Raw genomic sequence first — 20,929 nt, forward strand, 5'->3', positions numbered from 1 at the left:
CTTTAAAAAATATAGCCATGACAGGCATAATAAATAGTGTGATGATTTTTATGACATTTTTAAATTAATTTGTCCTTACTTTTGTAACATATTTTTTCTTCAAAATTATTTTTCTATAGCTGTATTTTTCACATAGTACAGAAGTTACGCTTGTATGTTCGTGCTTCTAGAGCACCCATGTGGACCAAAATCTATTATTAGTTGCTTCTCTCGCGTGCTATGGCCCAAGTATAAAAGCTGTCAGATTATAATCTCACGGTCTAAAAATCGTATTATGATACATCTACAAAACAGTTGATTTCTTTTTCCTTTGTTTTCGGTTGTTTCCAAGCCCGTGAACACTTTGCCCTGTTGGCTGAAAGTACTGTTGGCTGATTTGTTATGAGAGAAAAGCACTGTTTATTGGCTGAAAAAATACGGCTTATAAGTCAAACAAACAGGGCGTATATGGATGCAAGGTTCTGCATTCTCTTGGGTATTGGGCCCCTTACCTCCATTTCAGGATTGCCAGTGGTTGCAAGTTGCTCTACATATTGCAAATATTTTTATAAGGATAGTTTGTGTTCCCTTAAATTTACCCTTTCCCCCCTTTAGAAATTGGGCATCTTTTATTTCTCCCTTTACCAACATTCAGAACTGTAGATTAACCTGTTATGCGGTAAATTAACTGTTACTAGCACTTAGCAGTTAGTAGTGCAAATGTTTCAGGCTTTCAGCACTGTAAGGAATGATCGGGCGGTATTAAAGTCGGCTGAAGTTGTTTGGTTGTGAGAGAAAAATACTGTAGATTAGCTGATAAGTTCAAGTGAACACGCTGGTAGGTAGATGTGTGAATTTCCATATGAACCCACATGAAGCGTATTTATTGTCCTTTGCCATCTGAACAGTATCTTGAATGCAGCTGTATTGCAGTGTACAAATGTATCCTACTCCATAACACACTGTGTTGATATGCAGATCTCATGCTCGGCACTGAATGCGCCTGCAGACAGCACTGATGGTCAAACAATGGGTAGACAGTCCCTCTTTTTAAAAACCAAAAAATATTCAGCATATTTTCCATGGAAAGGTCCAGCATCTGCAAGCAACCCCATATGAAGCTCTGTATCTGAGTTCTGAAAAAGCTTAATGCTGTACCTGCATCGAATCTTGGACCACGTCAATCAGAAATTCTCCGAAGTTCAGAGTTTGTTCAGTTTTTTCAGATGTTCGAAGTTCAGAGCTGGGATCAGGACGAACCGTCCACCCCATTCCGTTCTCACTCGATGGACGTAACGACATACCTAGGCAACGATGCCAGTCTCTTCCACACCATCAAACTCAAATCGTTTACCAGCAAGCTGTAACCGTTGTCTCCTCGCACTGCCGACCTTGTTCGACCAGCTTTCCCGTTCCCGGGGTAGCGACAGTCGTCTGAGCCAGGTCAGAGGTTTGAAGCCTTCAAGACGTCCGGACGCCTGCACTGCTCAACAACAGCAATGAGACGGCTGACTCTCTGACTGACCGTGTCAAGATAGCAGAAACCGCCACAGCCACAATTTGCGGCAGCTAACATTCAATGTTAGGCTGACAATAGGCGTAAGTATCGATTAGTCCCTGTTTGGAACGCAAGAACTCCACAGGACAACTGTAGCATGCCTTCACAGAGAAATACTGTAATGAAGAATGACAAATGTATGAACATGTTGAAGATTAACATCACCGCCCTATGTGCAGTGCACCCAAAGATTTGAAAATAACCACAGAGAAGAATGAATCGCTAAGAACGATCACGCTGGCAGGTCATGGAGAAATGCTGTGGAAGTCGTCATCCGCGTCGGTCTTCAGGAGCGCGCTCTCGACAATGAGCTCGATCCTCGCCACCACCTCGCCCATCCGAGGCCGCCGGTCGGGCCGATCGTCGGCGCAGTCCATGGCGAGCTGCAGCAGCCGCATCATCTCCTCCTCCACGCGCTCCTCGATTGCGATGCTGGCGTCGAACACCTCGGACGTCCACTCCTCCTGGACCACCGTGCGCACCCACAGCGGCAGGTCCACGCCGTCGGTGTTCCCAAGCACCGAGTTCACGGGCGGTTTCCCCGTCAGCAGCTCGAGGAGCAGCACGCCGAAGCTGTACACGTCCGTCTCCTGCGACGCCCTGCGCGGGTCGGTTACCTCCGGGGCGCGGTACCCGGTGACGCACTTGAGGGGCACGTGCGCGCCGACGAGCTGGAGGATGCCGTGGTCCGTCACGTAGGCGCCGTCGCGCGCGTCGGTGACGAGGACGTTGGTCGACTTGATGTTGCCGTGGCACGAGCGGGCGCCGGCGCCGTGGACGAACGCGACGCCGCGCGCGGCAGCCAGCGCGATGCGCGCCCGCGCGGCGAAGTCGAGCCGCGCGGGGCTCGCGCCGGCGCCGCTGCTGCTGCCGTGGAGGAGGGAGCAGAGGCTGCCGGCGCCCACGAAGTCGTACACGATGAGGTCTCCTCCCGGCTGTAGAAGTAGGCGCGGAGCGGCACTAGGTTGTCGTGCCGGAGCGCGCCCAGCGCGGTCACCTTGTCCCGGAACTCCCGCTCCGGGATGGGCGCCACCCTGAGCCGCTTGACGGCCACGGTGGCGGCGCCGCCCTCGAGCGTGGCGCGGTACGTCGTGCCCAGCCACCCCTTCCCGATCACCTCCGCCGACGCGTGCAGAAGGGACTCCAGATCGTACGCCGCGTCCGGCGCCGCTCCCAAGAACACCAGCTTCTTGGCGTTGCCGGCCGGCGTGGCCTGCGAGGACCGCCTCGCAGCGTTCTTCTTGTCCGTGCTCGCCACGGTGACCGACTCAGGAGAAGCGTCCAGGTCGCCGTCGGCCGCCGCCGCCGCCGCCGCGGCGGACTTTTCAGCCATTGTCCTCTGACACCGAAAGCAGAGGAAGAAGATCGCGGCCATCAAAACCAAGAACGCCACGGCACCACCCGCAGCAATGCCGGCGATCGCACCAGTGGAGAGCTTCCTGCTGTTGCTACCATTAGCAGCGGCCGGAGGAGGCGGCGGCGAGAAAGGCGGTGACGGAGACGTCGGCGGCGGAGGAGGGGTTGGGCACGGGGCTAGAGGGCCGCCACATAGCCCTGTCCCATCAAAGGAGCTGGCTGGCATCCCGGCGAGCGAGTTGGGAACAGGGCCGGTGAGGTTGTTTCTGGACACGTTGAAGAGTTGAAGCTTCGGGAGGTCAAGGTTGGACGGCAGCGTGCCATTCAAGCTGTTGTTCTCCAAGTACAGAGTAGCGAGCCTCTGGAGCCTGTTGAAGTCCGGCGAGACCCCGCCGGCGATGCGGTTGTTCGAGAGGTCGAGCCGCTGCAGCAACCGGAGTTGGAAGAACCCCTCCGGTATCTGCCCATCGAGCCGGTTGCCTTGAAGATACAGGTACCTGAGCTCCGCGCAGCTCCCGATATCGTCCGGGATCCCGCCGGACAGCGCATTGAGGCGGAGCGACAGCGTCCGCAGCGCCGTGAGGTTCCCGATCGTCCCGAGCGGCACCGCACCGACGAGGCTCTCCCCAGGGAGCTGCAGCGCGATGACGCGCGCGCCGGCGGGGTCGCACTTGACGCCACGCCACCCGCACGGCGACGCCGCGTCCCACGGGAGCCGCGGCCCCACCGCGGTCCGGAACGCGAGCAGCGCCGCCCGGTCGGCCGCGAGGTCCGCCGGCGCCGCGCGCGGGACGAGCGAGGCGCACGACAGCGCCGCGACGAGGACGACGTAGACCGCCCGGCCGGCGCTGGCGCCGGGCGCCGGGCGCCCACCGCATTTGCCGGCACCGGCGAGTGGATAGTGATCGATCGGTGCAAGGGGCTGCGCGGTGCGTACGTACGTCGTCTGCGCAGGAGCAGTGCGGCGACAGGGAGGAGAATTCGTTACGCGATGAAGTCGCAGTGGTCCAGAGACCTGATATAGCTCCGCCCGGATTGGCCGCGACGGTGGTGACAGGAACGTGGTGGTGTGGAAGGTAGCGGCCGGGGTTTTGCAGGAAGGAGACGATACGCGATCGCGTCGCGCGTTGATTACATTTCTTTCAGACGCCGATGTGTTACAGCTCGACGGAAGGAGATGGATAGATAGATGGTGGCTGCAGCTCGATCGCAGCGCGAGCTAGCTGGTGGCGGGAACAAACACGGCCGGGGCGCTTTCCATTTGGACGTCTTTGAGGATCCGGAGACGGCGTCTGCTGCACGAAGAGATGGAGAAAAAGGATACAAGAGCTGTGACTGTGACTAATAAACCCCGGTCTGACTCGGCAGTCGGCACAGATAGCCGCCTGCCCCGGTCGTCGTCGCAACTGATAGCCGCTGGCCGGCGAGTCGATCAAGAGTGGTGATATGGACGGCTGTGCGATCTTTGCGTGCACAGCTACGCCGGCGGACTGGCTCTGTCGTTGAACCGGTCTCCCCGGGAAGTGCGGCGGCCCGTTTCTTTCGTGGGCGCTTCCTTCTCTTCAGTCGGCGACAGCGAGAGAACGCGTACAGGACAGACTCCCGAGCGATGCGTCGTACGAACCCAAAGACCGTAGCCCGTATAGCTGCCTTGGCTGCGTCTACGGCTCTCTATACTCCGTAATCGTCGTCAGCGGTCTGTGATAGTTATTGACGACTCGGATCCGAATGAGGGGAAAACGTCGCAAGCCCAAAGGCTCCTCGCGCCGGAACGTACACCCATCGAGTCGATACACATTGGGCCGACCCAACTGATTTTTTACGTAGATCGAGAAGCGTTTGGCTGCTAGCACTGCAGTTTTCAGCTACTACTACTCTGCTATTTCATCCTAGGCTCCTAGCATCCTGTACTTCATCAGAATGTTCAAAATATCCCTGACCCATAGAGACCATTCTATCTGCACTGCAGTGAGAGGGTGAACCGCATTAGTGTGCCTTATGGTATCCATGCTTGCTTCAGACATGCTATCAGATTTGCAAACCTTTCCTACTTGCTGAGTCAATGTATTCGACCTCTAGGCCTGTGAGGCCACATTTGGTGGCCACTTGCACCTTCTCGCGGGGCAACTGCTTCAGTGCCTGTCCTGTCCATCATCAAGTTCAGAAAGAAAACATATTCTTGAACAATGTTATCAAATATCGTAGCTGACAGTGTTTCTTGAACAATACTATCAAATATCATAGCTAACACCATCTATCTGGCAATCACGAGATTCTTTTTTCAGTATATACATAACTATTATGTTCTGTACTCATTGAATTGCTAGTTGCAGTTTTCTATGTATTAATGATATGCACATATGCGACACATACAACTTACTTCATTCAATTTCTTAAGCAGAAGTGTGGTCACTGTTGAATGAAATCTTGCATGCAAGAAAAAATGACATCAAAGCGTAAGACAGGCGGGGATGGCGACACCAGTGCGTCTAAGCGAGTACAGTATCAGAATGCAGCTCAGTCTCCATCTCAAAAGAGTACAATTGAAGCTGAAACCGAAGCACAGGTATATGTTGGTTTCCGGACACTTAAGAAATGGGGTCCGCTAAGTAAAATGCACTGACTATCTAATTGCAGATCCTATCTTGGCAGTGCGGAGATATGAAGGTCGTTTGTTCACCTAGTAGATACGCCAAGACCATCAAAGGCCTATCTGATGCACACAAGGATGCCATTAAGAAGATCGGTTTTGGAGGAATGCTCCACATGAAGGAAATAACTCTTCGCCGTACGATGCTGTCCAAGCTTGTGGGCAGGTATAACATGGAAATTCAGAAATTTTTACTCGGTGGTACTCACCTTCCTATGACTCTAGCAGATGTATACCACATCATGGGTCTTCCGATAGATGGCAATGAAATAGTAGTTCATGACAATATAGAGATCAATAAAGAATTGTTCTATGCATACAAAAGCCCATCCCCAGGTGAGAATCATATTACTCTAAAGGCTCTTGAGCAGAGTATTGCTAAGTCCAAGTACCCTGATGATCACTTCATACGTCAATTTGTTTTGTACACCATCGGACGTATTTTGGCACCTACGACGAAAGCCCATGTTCATTCTAAATATTTGGCACTAGTTGAAAGAGTGAAAGACATTGAGCACTTTAACTGGGGCCAATTCACATTGTCTAATCTATTGAGCTGCTTACATAATTTCAAAAAGGAAGAGCAAAAAAACCTTCAGGGCAATTTGGCTTCACTGCAAGTAAGTGCTACTTCTCTATGTGAAACCATATAGACAAATGCTTACATTACAGACATCAATATATGTAGCACATGACTCACTATGTTCATCTGTTTCATTATTAGTACTGGTAATGGGAGCATGTCCATGCTTACAGCAACCGCAGTGTTTCCTACTCTCCCGTGCCGCATCCATTGATGGATCGGTGGGATCAGCTAAACACAGATCTTAGAATGGATGCTTATGAAGCTGACAACATAGACGGGGGAGTGGTAAATTCATGCTGCTATGTCTTATGCTTGCAGCCTTATATTACTATCACTTATATATGATTACTAATGCAAGGTTATTGAGTGTCTGTCTTCACCGATCCCTCCTGGACACACTTCAAGTAATCAGGCACCAAAAATAGGACAAGAAGGAATAGAGCCTGGACACACTTCAAGTTATCAGGCACCAAAAATAGGACAAGAAGGAATAGAGCCTACAGAAAGGGGCAGCCATCTTGATCATTCTCAAGAGTTTAATATGACTAACCAACAAGTAAGAACCAGCCATCTCACTACTTTCTAATACCCTGGTTGTATTAATGTTAATCGTAACTCATATGATAAACGTCTATATTTCTGTCCCAGATGGAAATGATACTTGACGCCTTCACCAAAAATCGGCTGTCAATGGAGCGCTGTGTTATGCAGATAGAACAAAGAGTATGTGCCAAAATTTTCGATCTACAAGAACAGTTGGCTGATCGGAGATTGGATGCTGATCTGCGTATTAGGCTATCTACTATGGAAGATGAGATTGGAAAAATGAGTAGGGATGTGAAGGTATGCGTTGTACACATATTAAATTAGCAAATATGCCTGTCCAAATTTAACAAGACATAATTTTTTGCAGGAACTTCATTATGCATACGCCGACAAAAATTCAGCAATGAAGGGTCATCAATATGAACAGGTGATACTTACATGTCAAATTAACGAGTCCAGCCGCATACTATATTGAGACATTTGACCATCTCAGGCCACCTTTTTCATTTTCAGAAAGATGTGCATCCAGGCAACACATGCACACCTCTTCAACAACAGAAAGCCTTTACAAATTTCGATAGGATGTTTCCAACTTCCCCTGATGAAACACACCACAGCTTCAATGAGTACAATACACCAGTGAAGGATTCTTTCAAATCCAACACATCACAGAAACATGTACCTGGTCAACAGACAGCAGCCAAGAATCCAACATTGCCCCATACATCCAAAATCGTCCAGCCTGACATTCTAGAATGTAGTAAAATGTCAGAAACGTTCAACAAGTTAGAGGCAAAAATTGAGGGGACAACTTCTACTGGAGGAAAGTCAATGCTAGCTAGCAAACCACTACTACGCAAGACCGGAGGCCGTGACATCTATGACCGAAGTGCAGCACATTATTTATTTACTAGTGACAAGGACAAAACTGATTCCACCGAATATCTTGGTAAGGATCTGTTTCAACATCATTTCTGAATTCTAACCACAACACAAATTCTATGAACAAGACTAACTACATCATTCAATATGTTTGACTAGCAGGTTTTGACAATGACTACACCCTAACAAAGGACGATGAAGATGCAATACATTTTAATATTTTATCATGCATAGTTATGAATTTGCTGTTGTGGTTGATATTGCGCAAATTCTTCTTATAGTTAGTCTCTTAAAGCGAAATGTCAATGATGGATGGCTATATGATGATGTAAGTATGCTTGATTGCTCGTGGGTACATTGTTTGCCACCTTGTCGCTTATATGTTTTCTTATCAATTTTTGCAGGTGATTAATGTTTATGCATACATTGCTAATGTAGAAAATGACAAAACAGCATTCATTTCCACTTTCCAAAGCCAAGGGTTATCAGGCGAACATGGTGAATTCGATCCTAAAAAGGAAAGGTCATGTATCAAAAGTGTTGGTAAAAGATGTTTAACACGACAAATGGTTAGCATCAATGCATCTAGTGTTTTGTATACATATTTTCTAGTACCAACCACTCCACTTAGGAGAGCTAATATACTTCCAATGATAGATATTTGTCCCCATGAATGTCTGTGGATGCCAGAAGGGCGGGCCTGGTGCAAGCGGTAATGTCTTACCGCCTGTGACCGGAAGGTCCCGGGTTCGAGTCGCGGTCTCCTCGCATTGCACAGGCGAGGGTAAGGCTTGCCACTTACACCCTTCCCCAGACCCCGCACAGAGCGGGAGCTCTCTGCACTGGGTACGCCCTTTTTAATGTCTGTGGATGCCACTGGAGCTTATTAGTGCTGAATAAGAATCGCAAGGAGGTCTAGATTCTCAACTCCTTAGCATCTATACCTCATTTTCGCAATGAGAAAATGAAAAATACTATGGTAACTTGCCTCTACCACTAATACCTCTTTGCACAAATGTTCTCAATCACCATGGTTTTACTAAATATGAAATATGCAATCGGTGAAGAACCTACAACAGTGTATTGACCAGTATATTGAGGAAGCTGTTGAGACTGGCTTGGAAAAAATCACAGATTCAGTCAACCTTACTCTTTGGCGCAAACAAGACTATCCAAACATTCCCCAACAAACGGACAGGTAAGTATAATGCTCTACATATGATTGCCTCCTACTCACATGGTGATTCACAGATCACCTTTACAATGTAGCACTTCTTGTGGCACTTTTGTGATAAAATACATGCTGGAGTGGAATGGGCATCAAATGGGTCATAATTTCTCACAGGTGCATGCATAGCTACAACTGACAGTTCATTTTTTCTATTTCGATACATTTAAAACTTCACTAAACGTCATGCCTTCGTCTTCAGGATCAAATTAACATTTTCAAAAGAAAGATATGTACTAGGTTGTTGCATTCAAAAAGTAACAAAAGTCGAAGAGCTTCGTATAAGCAACCCATCACGGTTTGTTTAGTTTCCTGGCTACTGTTCTCTTTTATTTCGTTCATATTTTCAGCAAACACGTCCTAAAGGTTTCCTATTTATTTTTTCAGAAGGTAGAATATTTGGCCAACAATCTAGAAGCAAAGTCTTCGAATGGAGATGTCTACATAGTTGACTCACAAACTGGTGGAAAGAAACACAAGATTGGAGCAAAGAACACCAGTGGTACAAAAAAAAGAACCAGGTCAATCATCTCAAGCGCCAAGGACACGTGGACGGCCAAGGAAAGATGAACAGAAAATGACGGCTTCAACACACCAAAATAGCACAGACAATGTCAACACAGTTGCTCCAACTATGCATCGCGAAAGTCGCAGAGTTTCCCTTCCCAGCCAGTTTTACATGAGCCCGTATACGCAGCCATAATGGTCAAAGGGTATGCAACAAGTTTCTCTAAAAATTTTCTTAGTCAGATTTGTTTCGTTCAAAGCTACTCTTAATTAGGAAGTCTCGTACATGCTGTTAGTTCACCTTCCTTTTCGTTTTCTTTTCAGTTCTACCAGCCTTTCTTCCTCTGGAGTCCAGGCTATGTGATTCCTGGAGCTATGGAGGACCTGGAGCCCACTGAAGATTGCTACCTTCCTCTATTTGCAAGCCGTGTAGCGATCCTACTGCCTAGATTTGTTTTGTGTGCTTCATCACAATTTAGTGGACAATTCAATCCTTGATGTAAGATATGCACCAAACTTGTAAATGTCAATTTCAGTGTGATTCACCTGGCAGCTAAACTAAACCATGTTCTGCTATAAAATAGTCAAATCCTTTACGCTTGTGCGTGAATGCTCCGGTAATTAGTAAGTCTGAACTTCTTGATGCAAAAACTAAACTGTGTTCAGCTATAAAATACTCTAATCCTTTATGCTTGTGCGTGTATGCTCTGGTAATTAGTAAGTCTGAAGTTCTTGATGCAACATACATCCAGAGCAGAAAGAATGCAACCCTCAAGTGCAGCAGAATTACCTGATACACCTACTTGGTGTGTTACATTTAGTCCCATGGCCAAAATATCAGCACCACAGGTGAGCACAATATCTGCCGCGGCAGGATCCCCAAATATCTGTTGATAACATGAACTCGTTAGTGACGCCTCTGAAACAAGAAGCAAAGTGATGCTCTGATTAATCATCACCTAATTTAGAGGGAACTTTATTTTTCTCTACATTCATTACGGCGCCATGATGTTACAACTCCAATTAACGAAATGTTACCCTGTATTATCTCAATGGCGGTACTTGCCAGCTCATCTGCAGAGCTCGAGTGAAACTACTTACTTACCCGATAACTATGGACTACAGAATGTATCATAGAAATTAAAAGAGAACCCTCACATTTGCCTCAGCTGCAGGGCCCATATTTCCATTAATCGAGTACACAAGCCAAGAATAATAATCTGCCTAGGGAACGAAGGGTCAAGCTCGAATGTCTGTGTAACCAGAGATTGCCAACAAATTCAACAAAAAGAAGCCAGACAAGGCAAAAAGAAGCCAGACAAGCTAAACCACAAGAGATATACGAGATAGGTGCATCCAATGTACTAACACATAGTAGTAGACAGCTCTAACACTATTGACACAGGTCATTGTGTTCATGAATCTTCAATTGACAGATGCAGCAGCAACAGATACTCTTAAGACTTGAAAGCTCACCATTCGCCACGGCGGATGCCTGGAGCTGAAGCTTGGCCATAGACTACGCGCTTGCTTGCTCGCGTAGACCTGGAGGCTGAAACTTGAGCCGACGACTCGAGCTGGAGCAGCAGCCGCCGCCGCTCACCTCGGATGCGCACGCGCCGCCGCCCGAGCTCGAGGCCTGGAGCAGCTGCCGCCGGAGCTGGACCAGAGCTCGCGCGTTGGTGAGCCCTCGCGTGCTATGAGAGGGAGGGAGGTGCGGGGCCTGCCCACCGGGGGGCACGCGCTGGTGAGCACTGCGTCGCCGCCAGCCTCGCCGCCTCCTGGGTCGCCGGCTCACCGCGCGCCTCGCTGCCAGTCGCGTCGGCGCCGCCTTCACCACCGCGTCTCCCTAGGGTCGGCGCCCGCCACGCCGGCTCTCTGGGTCGCCGCTCACCTCGGACGCGCACGCGCCGCCGTCCGAGCTGGAGGCCTGGAGCTGCTGCCACCGGAGCTGCACCAGAGCTCGCGCGCTGGTCAGCCTCCGCGCGCTAGGATAGGGATGGAGGTGCGGGGCTTGCCCACCGAGGGCTGCGCGTCGGTGAGATCCCGCCCCGCCGCCAGCCACCGGGGGCCGCGCGCCGGTCACCACCCGCGCCCGCCAGGAGCTGCAGGAGACGATATCGCGCTAGGAGAGGGAGGGAGATGCGGGGCCTGCCCACCGGGGGGCGCGCGCCGGCGAGCCCCCACGCCAGCCACCGGAGGCCGCGCGCCGGTGACCACCCGCGCCCGCCAGGAGCTCCGGGAGACGATATAAGAGAGAGAGAGAGAGAGAGAGAGAGAGAGAGAGAGAGAGCGCGCGCGCGCGCGGATTTGAGAAGCAGCTCCTGTTTCTGTGCGATGAGGAGTTCATTTTCTGATTCAAAGAAGCGGCATCGGAGACGTCAAAATACTGTTATACCCTCCGCATTTATTTAAAAATCAGTTCCGGGTCCGCGTACTCCTTAGTTCCGGTCCACTTCCTTCCGTCTGGTTTCTCATCTACCGGATCTAAGGAAACGGAGGGCTCTCATTTATTCAAGCGTAGTAAAATTTCTCTTAAAAGTATACTAGTAACTTTCGGCCTGGGGGTATAAGCCTAGGTTTAGCAGCCGGTGGAAATTTGTAACATGTGTTTACTGTATCCTCTTAATAAAAAAACATGCGAGGCACGTTCGCAAAACACACACACAAGTACCGGTCATGTTCGGCTTGCTGAATCTTAACTGAAATTGAATAAAAAATATTGTTCTGACTGAAATATTGTGAGAGAAAAACGAACAAGCTGGATTTAAGATAAGCCGAACGGGATGTAGTTACGATGGTATTTTTTATTTTATTAAAACCTAGGTACAATGTTGCGATATTTTGAAATACAACATCAAAACAATTAGGGGCTCTTGTGTTCTTGTCCCTACTTTAACGTGAAATTGTGATTTTGCCCTCGTTTTTCTAACTTTGTGATTTTGCCCTTAACTATAGCAAAGTCAACGCGATTTTGCCCCTGGTCAACGGTAAAAACAGGGGCAAATTCGCGTTGATCAGGGGCAAAAACGCGTTGACTTTTGTCGGTGTTTTGGAACCGGGGGTCCCTCAACCAACGAGTGAATTTGTACTGCGTGTCCCTAATCCCGGATGGTGATGCAAAGAGACACAAGGTTTATACTGGTTCGGGCAGTCGAGGCCCTACGTCCAGTCTGAGAGATTGATCTTGTATTCCTTGCACCGGAGTGCTCGCTGGTAGGGGGTTACAAGCTGAGTGAGAGAGGGAGCCTAGCCCCAGGTCTCGGCGAGGGTGATGCGAACTGCTTGGGACGTTGCTCCCAAGCGGCGTGGAAGTGCGTGATTCTATCGGTGTGTTTGTCCTGCTGCCCCCCCAGAAATGGCCCTGGCTACCTCCTTTTATAGTTACAAGGAGGAAGCGAGAGGTACATGAGAAGGCTACTATTTGCTGACGTATTCCGCTCCCTGAAGCAGTATGGCGTCGTGGGAGTTCCAGTCGATGTCTAGTCGGTATGGTCTTCAGGCCGACGACATGCTGCGCTCTTGTACTTTTGTTGACTTGGTGAAATGCCGAGGCCTGGTGGCTGCTGTAGTAGGCTGTGTCGAGGCCTATCGCGCTGAGGCCGAGACCCACTGTGCCGAGGCCTGCTGTGCCGAGGCCTTTAGCGGGTGGCAATGTGAGGTCTGGGCGGCCATCGTCGATAGTTGATTTGGGCGGGACAGTGCCGAACATGCGTCTACAGGATACGGTGCCCTGTATCGTCAGCAAGGGATGGTAAAAAGGCGATTTGACCGTTGTCCTGTCGCGGCATACTGCAGATCGTGGCTTTCATAGTGAGGGCAGCTGGGTGCATTAATTGGATGCGATAGCCTGCCAGAGTGACTTTCGAGGCGGAGGTGACGAGATTGCAGGACGAGCCCAGCCTCGGGCGAGGCGGAGCATGGCCAGTTCGCCCGAGGCCCTACCGGGAGTCTCGGGCGAGGCGGAATCCGAGGCTCATCGGGGGTCTCGAGCGGGGCGGAGCGGTCGGTTCGCTGGCCCCGAGGTCACAGGAACCCTGGTTCTGACTCCCCACGTCGTGTCCGTCCTTAGTGCAGGAGTTTAGGCAGCACAGGAGCCGGTAACCCTTGCACAGTCCCGTCGTGGATGGCAGGGTGCTGACGTGACGGACGCCTGGTCTGCCACGTCGCTGCACTGCGCCGTCGTGTGATTTGTCGGAGTGGTTGAGCTGCCTCGATGGGACGTGCGGGAGTGACATGCTGGTCGTACTCGGTCTTGTGCGTCGTGGGGCTCCAGTACGGCTTGATGCAGGACATGGCGGGCGACGTGCGGGTTGCCGTGTAATGACGTCGTAGGGGTCAGCGGCTATGCCGAGGCCGAGCCATCGCGGGGGGCTCGGTGGTCATGGACCCTCAGGCTGCCGAGCCCGTGAAGCAAACTGTCGAGGTCCTTGGGGGGAGTTATTGGCCTTGGGTACTGATCCCGAGGCTATAGTAGCCCAGATGTGGCTTCCCACGCTGCATTGTCCTCGGTGCAGGAGTTGGCAGCATAGTGAGGCATGGGCGTCACGGTGGTTAGTACAGTGGCGGGTAACCCCTGCCCAGTCCTGCCTCCTGTCCCATCGGCCATTCTGCTGTACTGTGCCGGGCGTGCGGTTGTTGTCAGGGGCAGCAGTTGGCTGAGTTGTCGTGACACGACGTTTTGCCAGAGGGACGGGAGAAGGAAGAGGTGGCGGAGCGCTGCCGAGCCCGCCTTGCGCGAGTACAGAGGGTCGGTGGCCCGGCCGAGGCCTTTGACGGGGAATCGGCCGAGGCCCGTAACGAGGGGGCCTCGGGCGAATCGGAGAATCGGCCGAGGCCCGCGGCGATGGGCCTCGGGCGAGTCGGAGAATCGGCCGAGGCCCTTGGAGCCTCGGGCGAGTCGGAGAATCGGCCGAGGCCAGCAGCGTTTAGCTGGTTCCGATCTTTACGAAGTGTAAGCAGTTGCTTTTTTGGGTCTTGCTTGGGGTACCCCTTCTCGCGGTACCCGACAGTAGCCCCCGAGCCTTGGGGGGAGTGGAGGCACTCCCCCTGAGGTTCTGACGAGAATTGGCTCTTGATAGTTCCTGTCGGGATGGTGTTTTGTCTTCGAGGTTTTGGTGGGTGCGCGCGAGCGCACCCGCCGGGTGTAGCCCCCGAGGCCCTGGAGGAGTGATTTCATTTCTCCAGGGGCTTTTTTCTCTTTCGAGTGGGGAGTTACATTGTGTTTGCCGGGCCCGTGGGTGCGAGTTCGGATCGCAGGGCCTCGACGATGCTGCGGGAAGAGCCCCTTAGCCTCCGCCTGGAGCGAGAGGGCCGTCAGGGGTTCACCCGGCTTTTTGTACGACCCTCGCGCTTCCTTTTCGCTCGGAAGGAGGGCTTGTATTGCCGAGCCCCCTCGTGTGTGAGCCCAAGTCGCTGGGTCTCGGCAAAGTGTCGCAGGAAGAGTCCCTTAGCCTCTGTGCGGAGCAAGAGGGCCGTCAGGGATTCCCCTGACTTTTTATTCGACCCTCGCGCTTCCTTTTCGCTCGGAAGGAGGGTTTGTTTTGCCGAGACCCCTCGTGTGCGAGTCTGAGCCGCTGGGTCTCGGCAAAGTGTTGCAGGAAGAGTCCCTTAGCCTCTGCGCGGAGCGAGAGGGCCGTCAGGGATTCTCCTGACTTTTTGTTCGACCCTCGCGCTTCCTTTTCGCTCGGAAGGAGGGGTGGAAGATGCCACGCTACCCTCGGTGGGCGCGAGCGACGGCATTTCCGGTGAGCTGTTATCGGGTAAGTCCGAGTGGAGGCCCGTACCCCGTTCGCTGGGGGTCGGCTTGCGGTCCGGAGACGCGCTCCAAGAGTACCGGAGGGTTTCTCTAGTGGGTGCCGAGGCCGTTCGCTGGGCCTCGGTGGCTCGGTGCCTCCCTACGGTGGGATCCCATTCGGAGACTTCCCTGCCGATCTCGGACACGACACAAGGCATGCTCATACAGGCTTGCCCGTAGTCGTCCCTGACTCTTTTGCCCTGGGGCGGCTGTCGAAACCCCTGGGGGCCCAGCCTTCGAACCCCTGGACCGTAACGGGCTTGGGTCGCTTGTCTTTATCTCGGGTGCATGAAGAGCCCCCGAGCCTCCGCACGGAGCGAGAGGGCGGTCAGGGGTCCTCCCGTCTTTTTGGCCCGTCCCCCGCCCGTCCTTTTCGCTCGGACGGGGGGGGCTGTTTGCCGAGCCCACTCGTGTGCGAGCCTGAGCTGCTGGGTCTCGGCAAAGTTGCAGGAGGGCCCCCGAGTCTCTCGCGCGGAGCGAGAGAGCGGTCAGAGGTCCCCTGGCTTTTGGTTCGCCCCTCGCGTGTGAGGGTCTGACTGCCGAGCCCCCCTCGGGTGCGAGCCTAGGTCGCGGGGTCTCGGCGTCTTTTTGCAGAAGGAGCTCCCTAGCCTCTGCACGGAGCAAGAGGGCCGTCAGGAGTTCTTCCGGCTTTTTGAACGACCCCCGCGCTTCCTTTTCGCTTGGAAGGAGGGTTTGTATTGCCGAGCCCCCTCGTGTGCGAGCCCAAGTCGCTGGGATTCGGCAATGTGTCGCAAGAAGAGTCCCTTAGCCTCTGCACGGGGCAAGAGGGCCGTCAGGGATTCTCCTGACTTTTTGTTCGACCCTCGCGCTTCCTTTTCGCTCGGAAGGAGGGTTTGTATTGCCGAGCCCCCTCGTGTGCGAGCCCAAGTCGCTGGGATTCGGCAATGTGTCGCAGGAAGAGTCCCTTAGCCTCTGCACGGAGCAAGAGGGCCGTCAGGGATTCTCCTGACTTTTTGTTCGACCCTCGCGCTTCCTTTTCGCTCGGAAGGAGGGGTGGAAGATGCCACTGCTACCCTCGGTGGGCGCGAGCGACGGCATTTCCGGTGAGCTGTTATCGGGTAAGTCCGAGTGGAGGCCCGTACCCCGTTCGCTGGGGGTCGGCTAGCGGTCCGGAGACGCGCTCCAAGAGTACCGGAGGGTTTCTCTAGTGGGTGCCGAGGCCGTTCGCTGGGCCTCGGTGGCTCGGTGCCTCCCTACGGTGGGATCCCATTCGGAGACTTCCCTGCCGGTCTCGGACACGACACAGGGCATCCCAAGCGTCTCGCTTGCTTGGGCCTCGGCCTCGCATAGGCTCGCCCGTAGTCGCCCCTGACTCTGTTGTCCTGGGGCGGCTGTCGAAACCCCTGAGGGCCCAGCCTTCGAACCCCTGGACCGTAACGGGCTCGGTGCCTGGTTCCTTTGTCTGAAAGGAATCGGGTGGGGGTTACCTCTCTCCCTGCGGTTAGCAACGGCAGGCGCGCCTTTTGAGGCAGTTTTTTCGGGGAGGTGAAACGGCGCCTGCTGCTGCTGCGGTTGGGCGCGACGTGGCGTCAGTCGACGGGACGTAACTGCACGCGCAATTAATGAGGAGGGAGTGGGCGGTAAGACCGGATCTGGATAACCGCGCCGGATTTCCTGGAGGAAACTTCCCCGATTTCGTCGCCCGGTGGTTTCGATTCGTCCCTGCATAAATACGCAAACAGCCTCGCCCTCTCCCTCCTTACCTTTTCCGCGTTCGCCTTTGCTGCCTCCGTGCCGTCGCTGAGAGCATAGAGCGCCGGGGAAGAGAAGTGCGAGGGCGAGAGATCGAAAGAGAGAGAGAGAGAGGTTACCGCTGTAGCAGCGTCCTCCGCCGCGCAATGGCTGGTGGTCCCGTCATCCTCCCGGCGGATCCCTGGGAGCGGTCCGACGTCACCGAGGAGAAGCTGCAGTCGCTCGTGGAGGCCGGTCTTCTTCGCCCGATCACCGACCCCGACGAGCCGGAGTGGATTGCTCCGGGGGACGAGTCGGAGCCGAGGCCGCGCGACGGTTACGTGGTGAGCTTCGTCGTCTTCCACGAGCGAGGCTTCGGGTCGCCGGCGGATAGCTTCATGCGGGCACTCCCGCACTACTATGGCGTGGAGCTGCACAATTTCAGCCCCAACTCCATCGCGCAGGCGGCCATCTTCGTCGCCGTCTGCGAGGGGTATCTGGGGATCGCTCCCCACTGGGAGTTGTGGCTCCATTTGTTCCGAGCGACGTTCACCTCCAAGCCGGGGGGAACGAGGGGGGCTCGGAAGGCGCAGAGGGCCGGCGGCTGCACCCTCCACGTGCGCCAAGACCGGCAGTCCCTCTACATCCCGGCCCAGCTGTCAACGTCCAACCGTCGTTGGTATGACGGCTGGTTCTACCTCCGCAACGACGGCGGAGGACTTCCCCCTTATACCGGGCGGGTTGTAGAGAGTCAACCGGAGAAATGGGGGTACGGCGTCATCAAGGTCGACCAGCCTAGGCTGGAACCGCTCTTGAGGGCCTTGGGGAAGCTGCGTGACTGCGGCCTTTCGGCGGCCGTGGTCGTGGCGGCCTTTCACCGCCGGAGGGTGTTGCCGCTAATGGCCCGGCGGCGGCGGCTGTTCGAGATGACGCCGAGCGACCCGGTCGCCGGTACCAAGATGTCCGCCTTCGCCCTTACCGATGACGAGACCCTGCGTCGGGTGAGGGAGGCGGTAGACGGGAAGCCGAGGCTCGATGACTTGATGCCGTTCCCGATGCGCCCGTCGCGGGGGTATGTCTCGCTGGTAAGTTGGATGTTGTCGAGGCTTTCGCGTCCTTCTTGTTTTTTGCCCTTTTGGTCTGTTGTCTTACTTCGTCGTTCTCGCAGGGGATAAGAGACGTGCGAGGCTCCCCGCCGCCCGTTCCTGAGGACGCCCGGCGGCGATCCGTGAACAGGGCGCGTGCCGAGGAGGAGAAGAAGAAGAAAGATGCCCAAGAGGCGAAGCGCACGAAGAAGATCCTCGCGCGCGAACAGCTGGACGCCCGTCGCCGGCGCCAGAGGCTCGACGGTCTCCCTTTGGAGCCGTCTCCCTCGTCGTCGGTGTCGGATTCTTCGAGCGACGGCGGTGGGCGCGAGGTGGGGACGGCCTGCCTGGAACACCTCCCCGACATCAGGGAGATGGTTCCCGGGGCGCCGGCAAGGAGCCTGACGCCCCTAGGAGGAGGAGGAGGTGTCCCTGGGGCCAGTGGTGGCCTGTCCCGGCGCCGAGGCCGGCACACCCGAGGCGCGGGTGTCGGAGGAGCGTGCCGTCGGCCCGATGGGTTCGACGGTGGAGGTTGAGCGGGTGACGGTGGGGGCGACCCCATTATCTCCGCGAAGGGTCGAGGAGGTGCCGGGGCCCGACGGGGACCAGCTGGCGCTGGTGGACACCGAGGCCGTGCTGCTGCCACCACCGCCGCCGTTGCAGAGGAGGCGGACGGTGTCGAAGCGGTTGCATCCCCGTTCGCGGTAAGCGTCTTTCCTGGCGGAGTCCGCTTCTTGTTTGCCCTTTGGTTGCATGCTGACCTTGGGAGTGTCTTTTCTTGTAGCCAGACGCTTCAGGTGGGAGACCCTCCCTTGGCGCCCCGTAAGGCGCTCAAGGTGAACGTTAGCTCCTCCGCCCATCAGGCAGCGGAGGCGCAGGCTGACGCGCGACGTGGCGCGGCGTCGGGTGAGGCCGTTTCGGAGGAGGCGGCTGCCCAGGAACAGGGGGCCGAGGCGGCCGCGAAGGAGGCTGGGGCGTCTGCTATTGCCGAGGCCACTGAGGGCGAGGCCGGAGCCCCCAAGACCTCCGACGTCAGGGCGGTGGACGCCGAGGCCATCAAGGTAGAGATGGCGGAGGCCAGAGCCCTCGGGTCCGTCGAGACCGAGGCTGATGGAGGTGGAGACGGGGCAAATTTTGGCGCCGCCCCTGGTTCAGACAATCTCGTCTGATGATTCCTCCCGAGGGAAGGAGGCTGGCGGACGTCGAGGCGGCCAGTACCGCGGAGCAACAAGTCCCAGATCCTGCCGAGGGGAGTTCAGCCCTTGTCCCGCTACTGGCCCGAGCCCCGCGGGTGGAACTTCCCGCGTGTTTTCTGGCGGGACCAGGCTGATCCCGAGGGGGAGCCTGTGTTCGCCCTTGAGGACGTCGCCGAGGGGGGGCGTTGGGATACCCTCGAGGAGTATCGCCGATTGGCCGTGCGGTCGTTGCAGACAGCGATGACTGTCATGGAAAGGGACTTGCCTGGTGTCACTCGGGTGAGTACTTTCCCCTCTCGTGCCGCGTTGTTTTCTCTCCGAGCCCGCTCGCAGTGTTTTGACGTGTGTTTTTTGTTTTGCCTCCTTAGGAGCTCGAGACCCGATCCCTTGGGAAATCGGTGTTCCTGCGAAATGAGAGGGATATCTGGGACCAGCTCCGGCGCCAGAAGGGCTTGCTTGCCGATGCCCAGGGACTATTGTCGGCGCGGAGTGCGGAAGTGGAGGACCTCCGCCTTCGTTGTGCCGACATTCAGGCGGAGTTGGCCATGGCTAAGGAGCAGTCCGCCCCTCTGGTGGCCAAGATCAAGGAACTGGAGGAGGAGCGAGACTCCTTCAGGCTTCGGGCCCAAGAAGCGACGGCCTCTGCGAAGGCTACAGCCGGGCAGCTGGGTGCGGAGCAGAGCGAGCATCAGGCGACAAAAGTCGCCCTGGCAGAGGCTACCAAGGCGGCCGAGGCCTCTCGGGTCGAGGTCTCAGCCTGGAAGGGCAAGGCCGAGGGTAAGTTCCGCTGAACCATGTTCCTCGTTCCATTTGCTCTTTTTGTCCTGGTTCGCGCTTGACTCCTGGCCCCTTGCTGCGACGTAGATCTGGAGAAAGAGGCCTCCCAGGCGGCTGAGGCCTCCGTTGCGGCGCAAGCAGCGCTGGATGTCGAGGTCCGGGAGCACGAGGCGCTGCGCAGCGCTGTCCGGTCTGCCTGCGAGGCTCTGAACGTCGAGGAGGTCCAATCAGCTAGCTCCCTTGGGAGCCGCCTCATCGCGTTGAGCGGCCACGTCCGCGAGAGACTCCGGGGGGCGTTGCACACGGGTGTCAAGCGCGCCCTGGCCGTCGTCTCCTCGCACTACGCCATCAACCTCGAGGCTGTCAGCGACGGCTACGTGTTGCCAGAAGATGACGAGGAGGCTGATGCAGAGGTCGTGAGGCTGTTGGAGGCGGCCGAGGCACCTGGCACCGCGTTGGCCAAGCTGTTCGAAGAAGAGGTGGTCCCTCCCTCACCAGCCGCCGATCCTTGAGCTTTGACCTGGGCCAAAAGGGGCCATGTAATCGGATCGAATTAGTTGCCGAATCGTGACGTTTTTTGTGGCCGTCGAGGCCCTTAAAGTATTTGCGTATGTGTGCTTCTTAACCGTTTTCCATTCTATTTCTAAGTTCGTGCCCTCTGTCTCGATCGCGAAGAAATCCCTCGGAACCTAAGCCGTCCTTCGGCGAAGGGTGGCGAGGGAGCTGCCGTAGCCCAGAGGCGTAGGCCGTTCTCACGACCCGGCCGGCCCTTTGGCCTCCAGACAGGCTTTTGGTCTTTGGGTTTCTTGCGAAGGTCTCGTCGGAGCGCGAGAGAGTTTGGCGTGGAAATTTTCGGAAAAACGGTTGAGAAATGGTGTCCGGGACTTAGGGGGGTTCCCTCTTTTTAGGGGGGTTCCCCCTTTTTAGCCCCCGAGGGAGGCTCGACTTTGCAGAGGCAGAGCCGAGTCTCCCTTATTGCGTTATAGTGACGTCGAGCCCCTATCGATAGACAACCTCTCTGCAAAGAACTTCCTCGGAACCTAAGCTGTCCTTTGGGCGAAACGGTGGTGAGGGAGCTGCCGTAGCCCAG

At 54.8% G+C, this 20,929-nt stretch overlaps 2 protein-coding genes and 1 pseudogene across 11 annotated transcripts; 1 reads left to right on the forward strand and 2 right to left on the reverse strand.

The window, feature by feature from the left end:
* Window positions 1-1,651: 1,651 nt before the first annotated feature.
* LOC136549816 (probable inactive receptor kinase RLK902) lies at window positions 1,652-3,911 on the reverse strand (annotated as a pseudogene).
* A 64-nt stretch (window positions 3,912-3,975) lies between these two features.
* Window positions 3,976-11,584, reverse strand: LOC136549817 (uncharacterized). Of its 10 annotated transcripts, none has more exons than XM_066541234.1 (7): window positions 10,769-11,578; window positions 10,083-10,179; window positions 8,282-8,421; window positions 7,358-7,425; window positions 7,114-7,273; window positions 4,936-5,032; window positions 3,976-4,856 (listed from the first exon to the last, which is right to left on the reverse strand). In XM_066541234.1, exons 1-5 carry the CDS (start codon window positions 10,769-10,771, stop codon window positions 7,165-7,167), a joined length of 417 nt encoding a protein of 138 aa, XP_066397331.1. In that variant the 5' UTR covers window positions 10,772-11,578; the 3' UTR covers window positions 3,976-4,856; window positions 4,936-5,032; window positions 7,114-7,164. The 10 variants fall into 10 exon arrangements, 8 of the variants coding, with proteins under 8 accessions (XP_066397331.1, XP_066397330.1, XP_066397335.1 ...); XM_066541233.1 differs by having other exon boundaries at window positions 4,936-5,037; XM_066541238.1 differs by having other exon boundaries at window positions 3,976-5,032; window positions 7,358-7,417; window positions 10,769-11,584.
* Window positions 11,585-18,379: 6,795 nt separating this feature from the next.
* LOC136548652 (uncharacterized) lies at window positions 18,380-19,901 on the forward strand. Its single transcript, XM_066540099.1, has 3 exons — window positions 18,380-18,552; window positions 19,050-19,341; window positions 19,431-19,901. Exons 1-3 carry the CDS (start codon window positions 18,380-18,382, stop codon window positions 19,851-19,853), a joined length of 888 nt encoding a protein of 295 aa, XP_066396196.1. The 3' UTR covers window positions 19,854-19,901.
* The last annotated feature ends 1,028 nt before the right edge of the window (window positions 19,902-20,929 follow it).

The sequence above is a fragment of the Miscanthus floridulus genome, chromosome 4, assembly GCF_019320115.1.
Source record: "Miscanthus floridulus cultivar M001 chromosome 4, ASM1932011v1, whole genome shotgun sequence".
In the NCBI taxonomy this organism is placed as follows: Eukaryota; Viridiplantae; Streptophyta; class Magnoliopsida; order Poales; family Poaceae; genus Miscanthus; species Miscanthus floridulus.

What these genes read in the sequence shown, in the direction of transcription:
- LOC136549817 (XM_066541234.1), bottom strand. An exon ending in GGACCTTCCGGTCACAGGCG is followed by an intron (nt 7,426 to 8,281) that starts GTAAGACATTAC and finishes ACTACATTCTAG; the next exon opens with AATGTCAGGCTGGACGATTT. An exon ending in GGCTGCTGTCTGTTGACCAG is followed by an intron (nt 7,274 to 7,357) that starts GTACATGTTTCT and finishes GTGTTTCATCAG; the next exon opens with GGGAAGTTGGAAACATCCTA.
- LOC136548652 (XM_066540099.1), top strand. Translation starts at nt 18,380, where the DNA reads ATGGGTTCGACGGTGGAGGTTGAGCGGGTGACGGTGGGGGCGACCCCA. An exon ending in AGGCGGACGGTGTCGAAGCG is followed by an intron (nt 18,553 to 19,049) that starts GTTGCATCCCCG and finishes ATTCCTCCCGAG; the next exon opens with GGAAGGAGGCTGGCGGACGT. An exon ending in ACTTGCCTGGTGTCACTCGG is followed by an intron (nt 19,342 to 19,430) that starts GTGAGTACTTTC and finishes TTGCCTCCTTAG; the next exon opens with GAGCTCGAGACCCGATCCCT.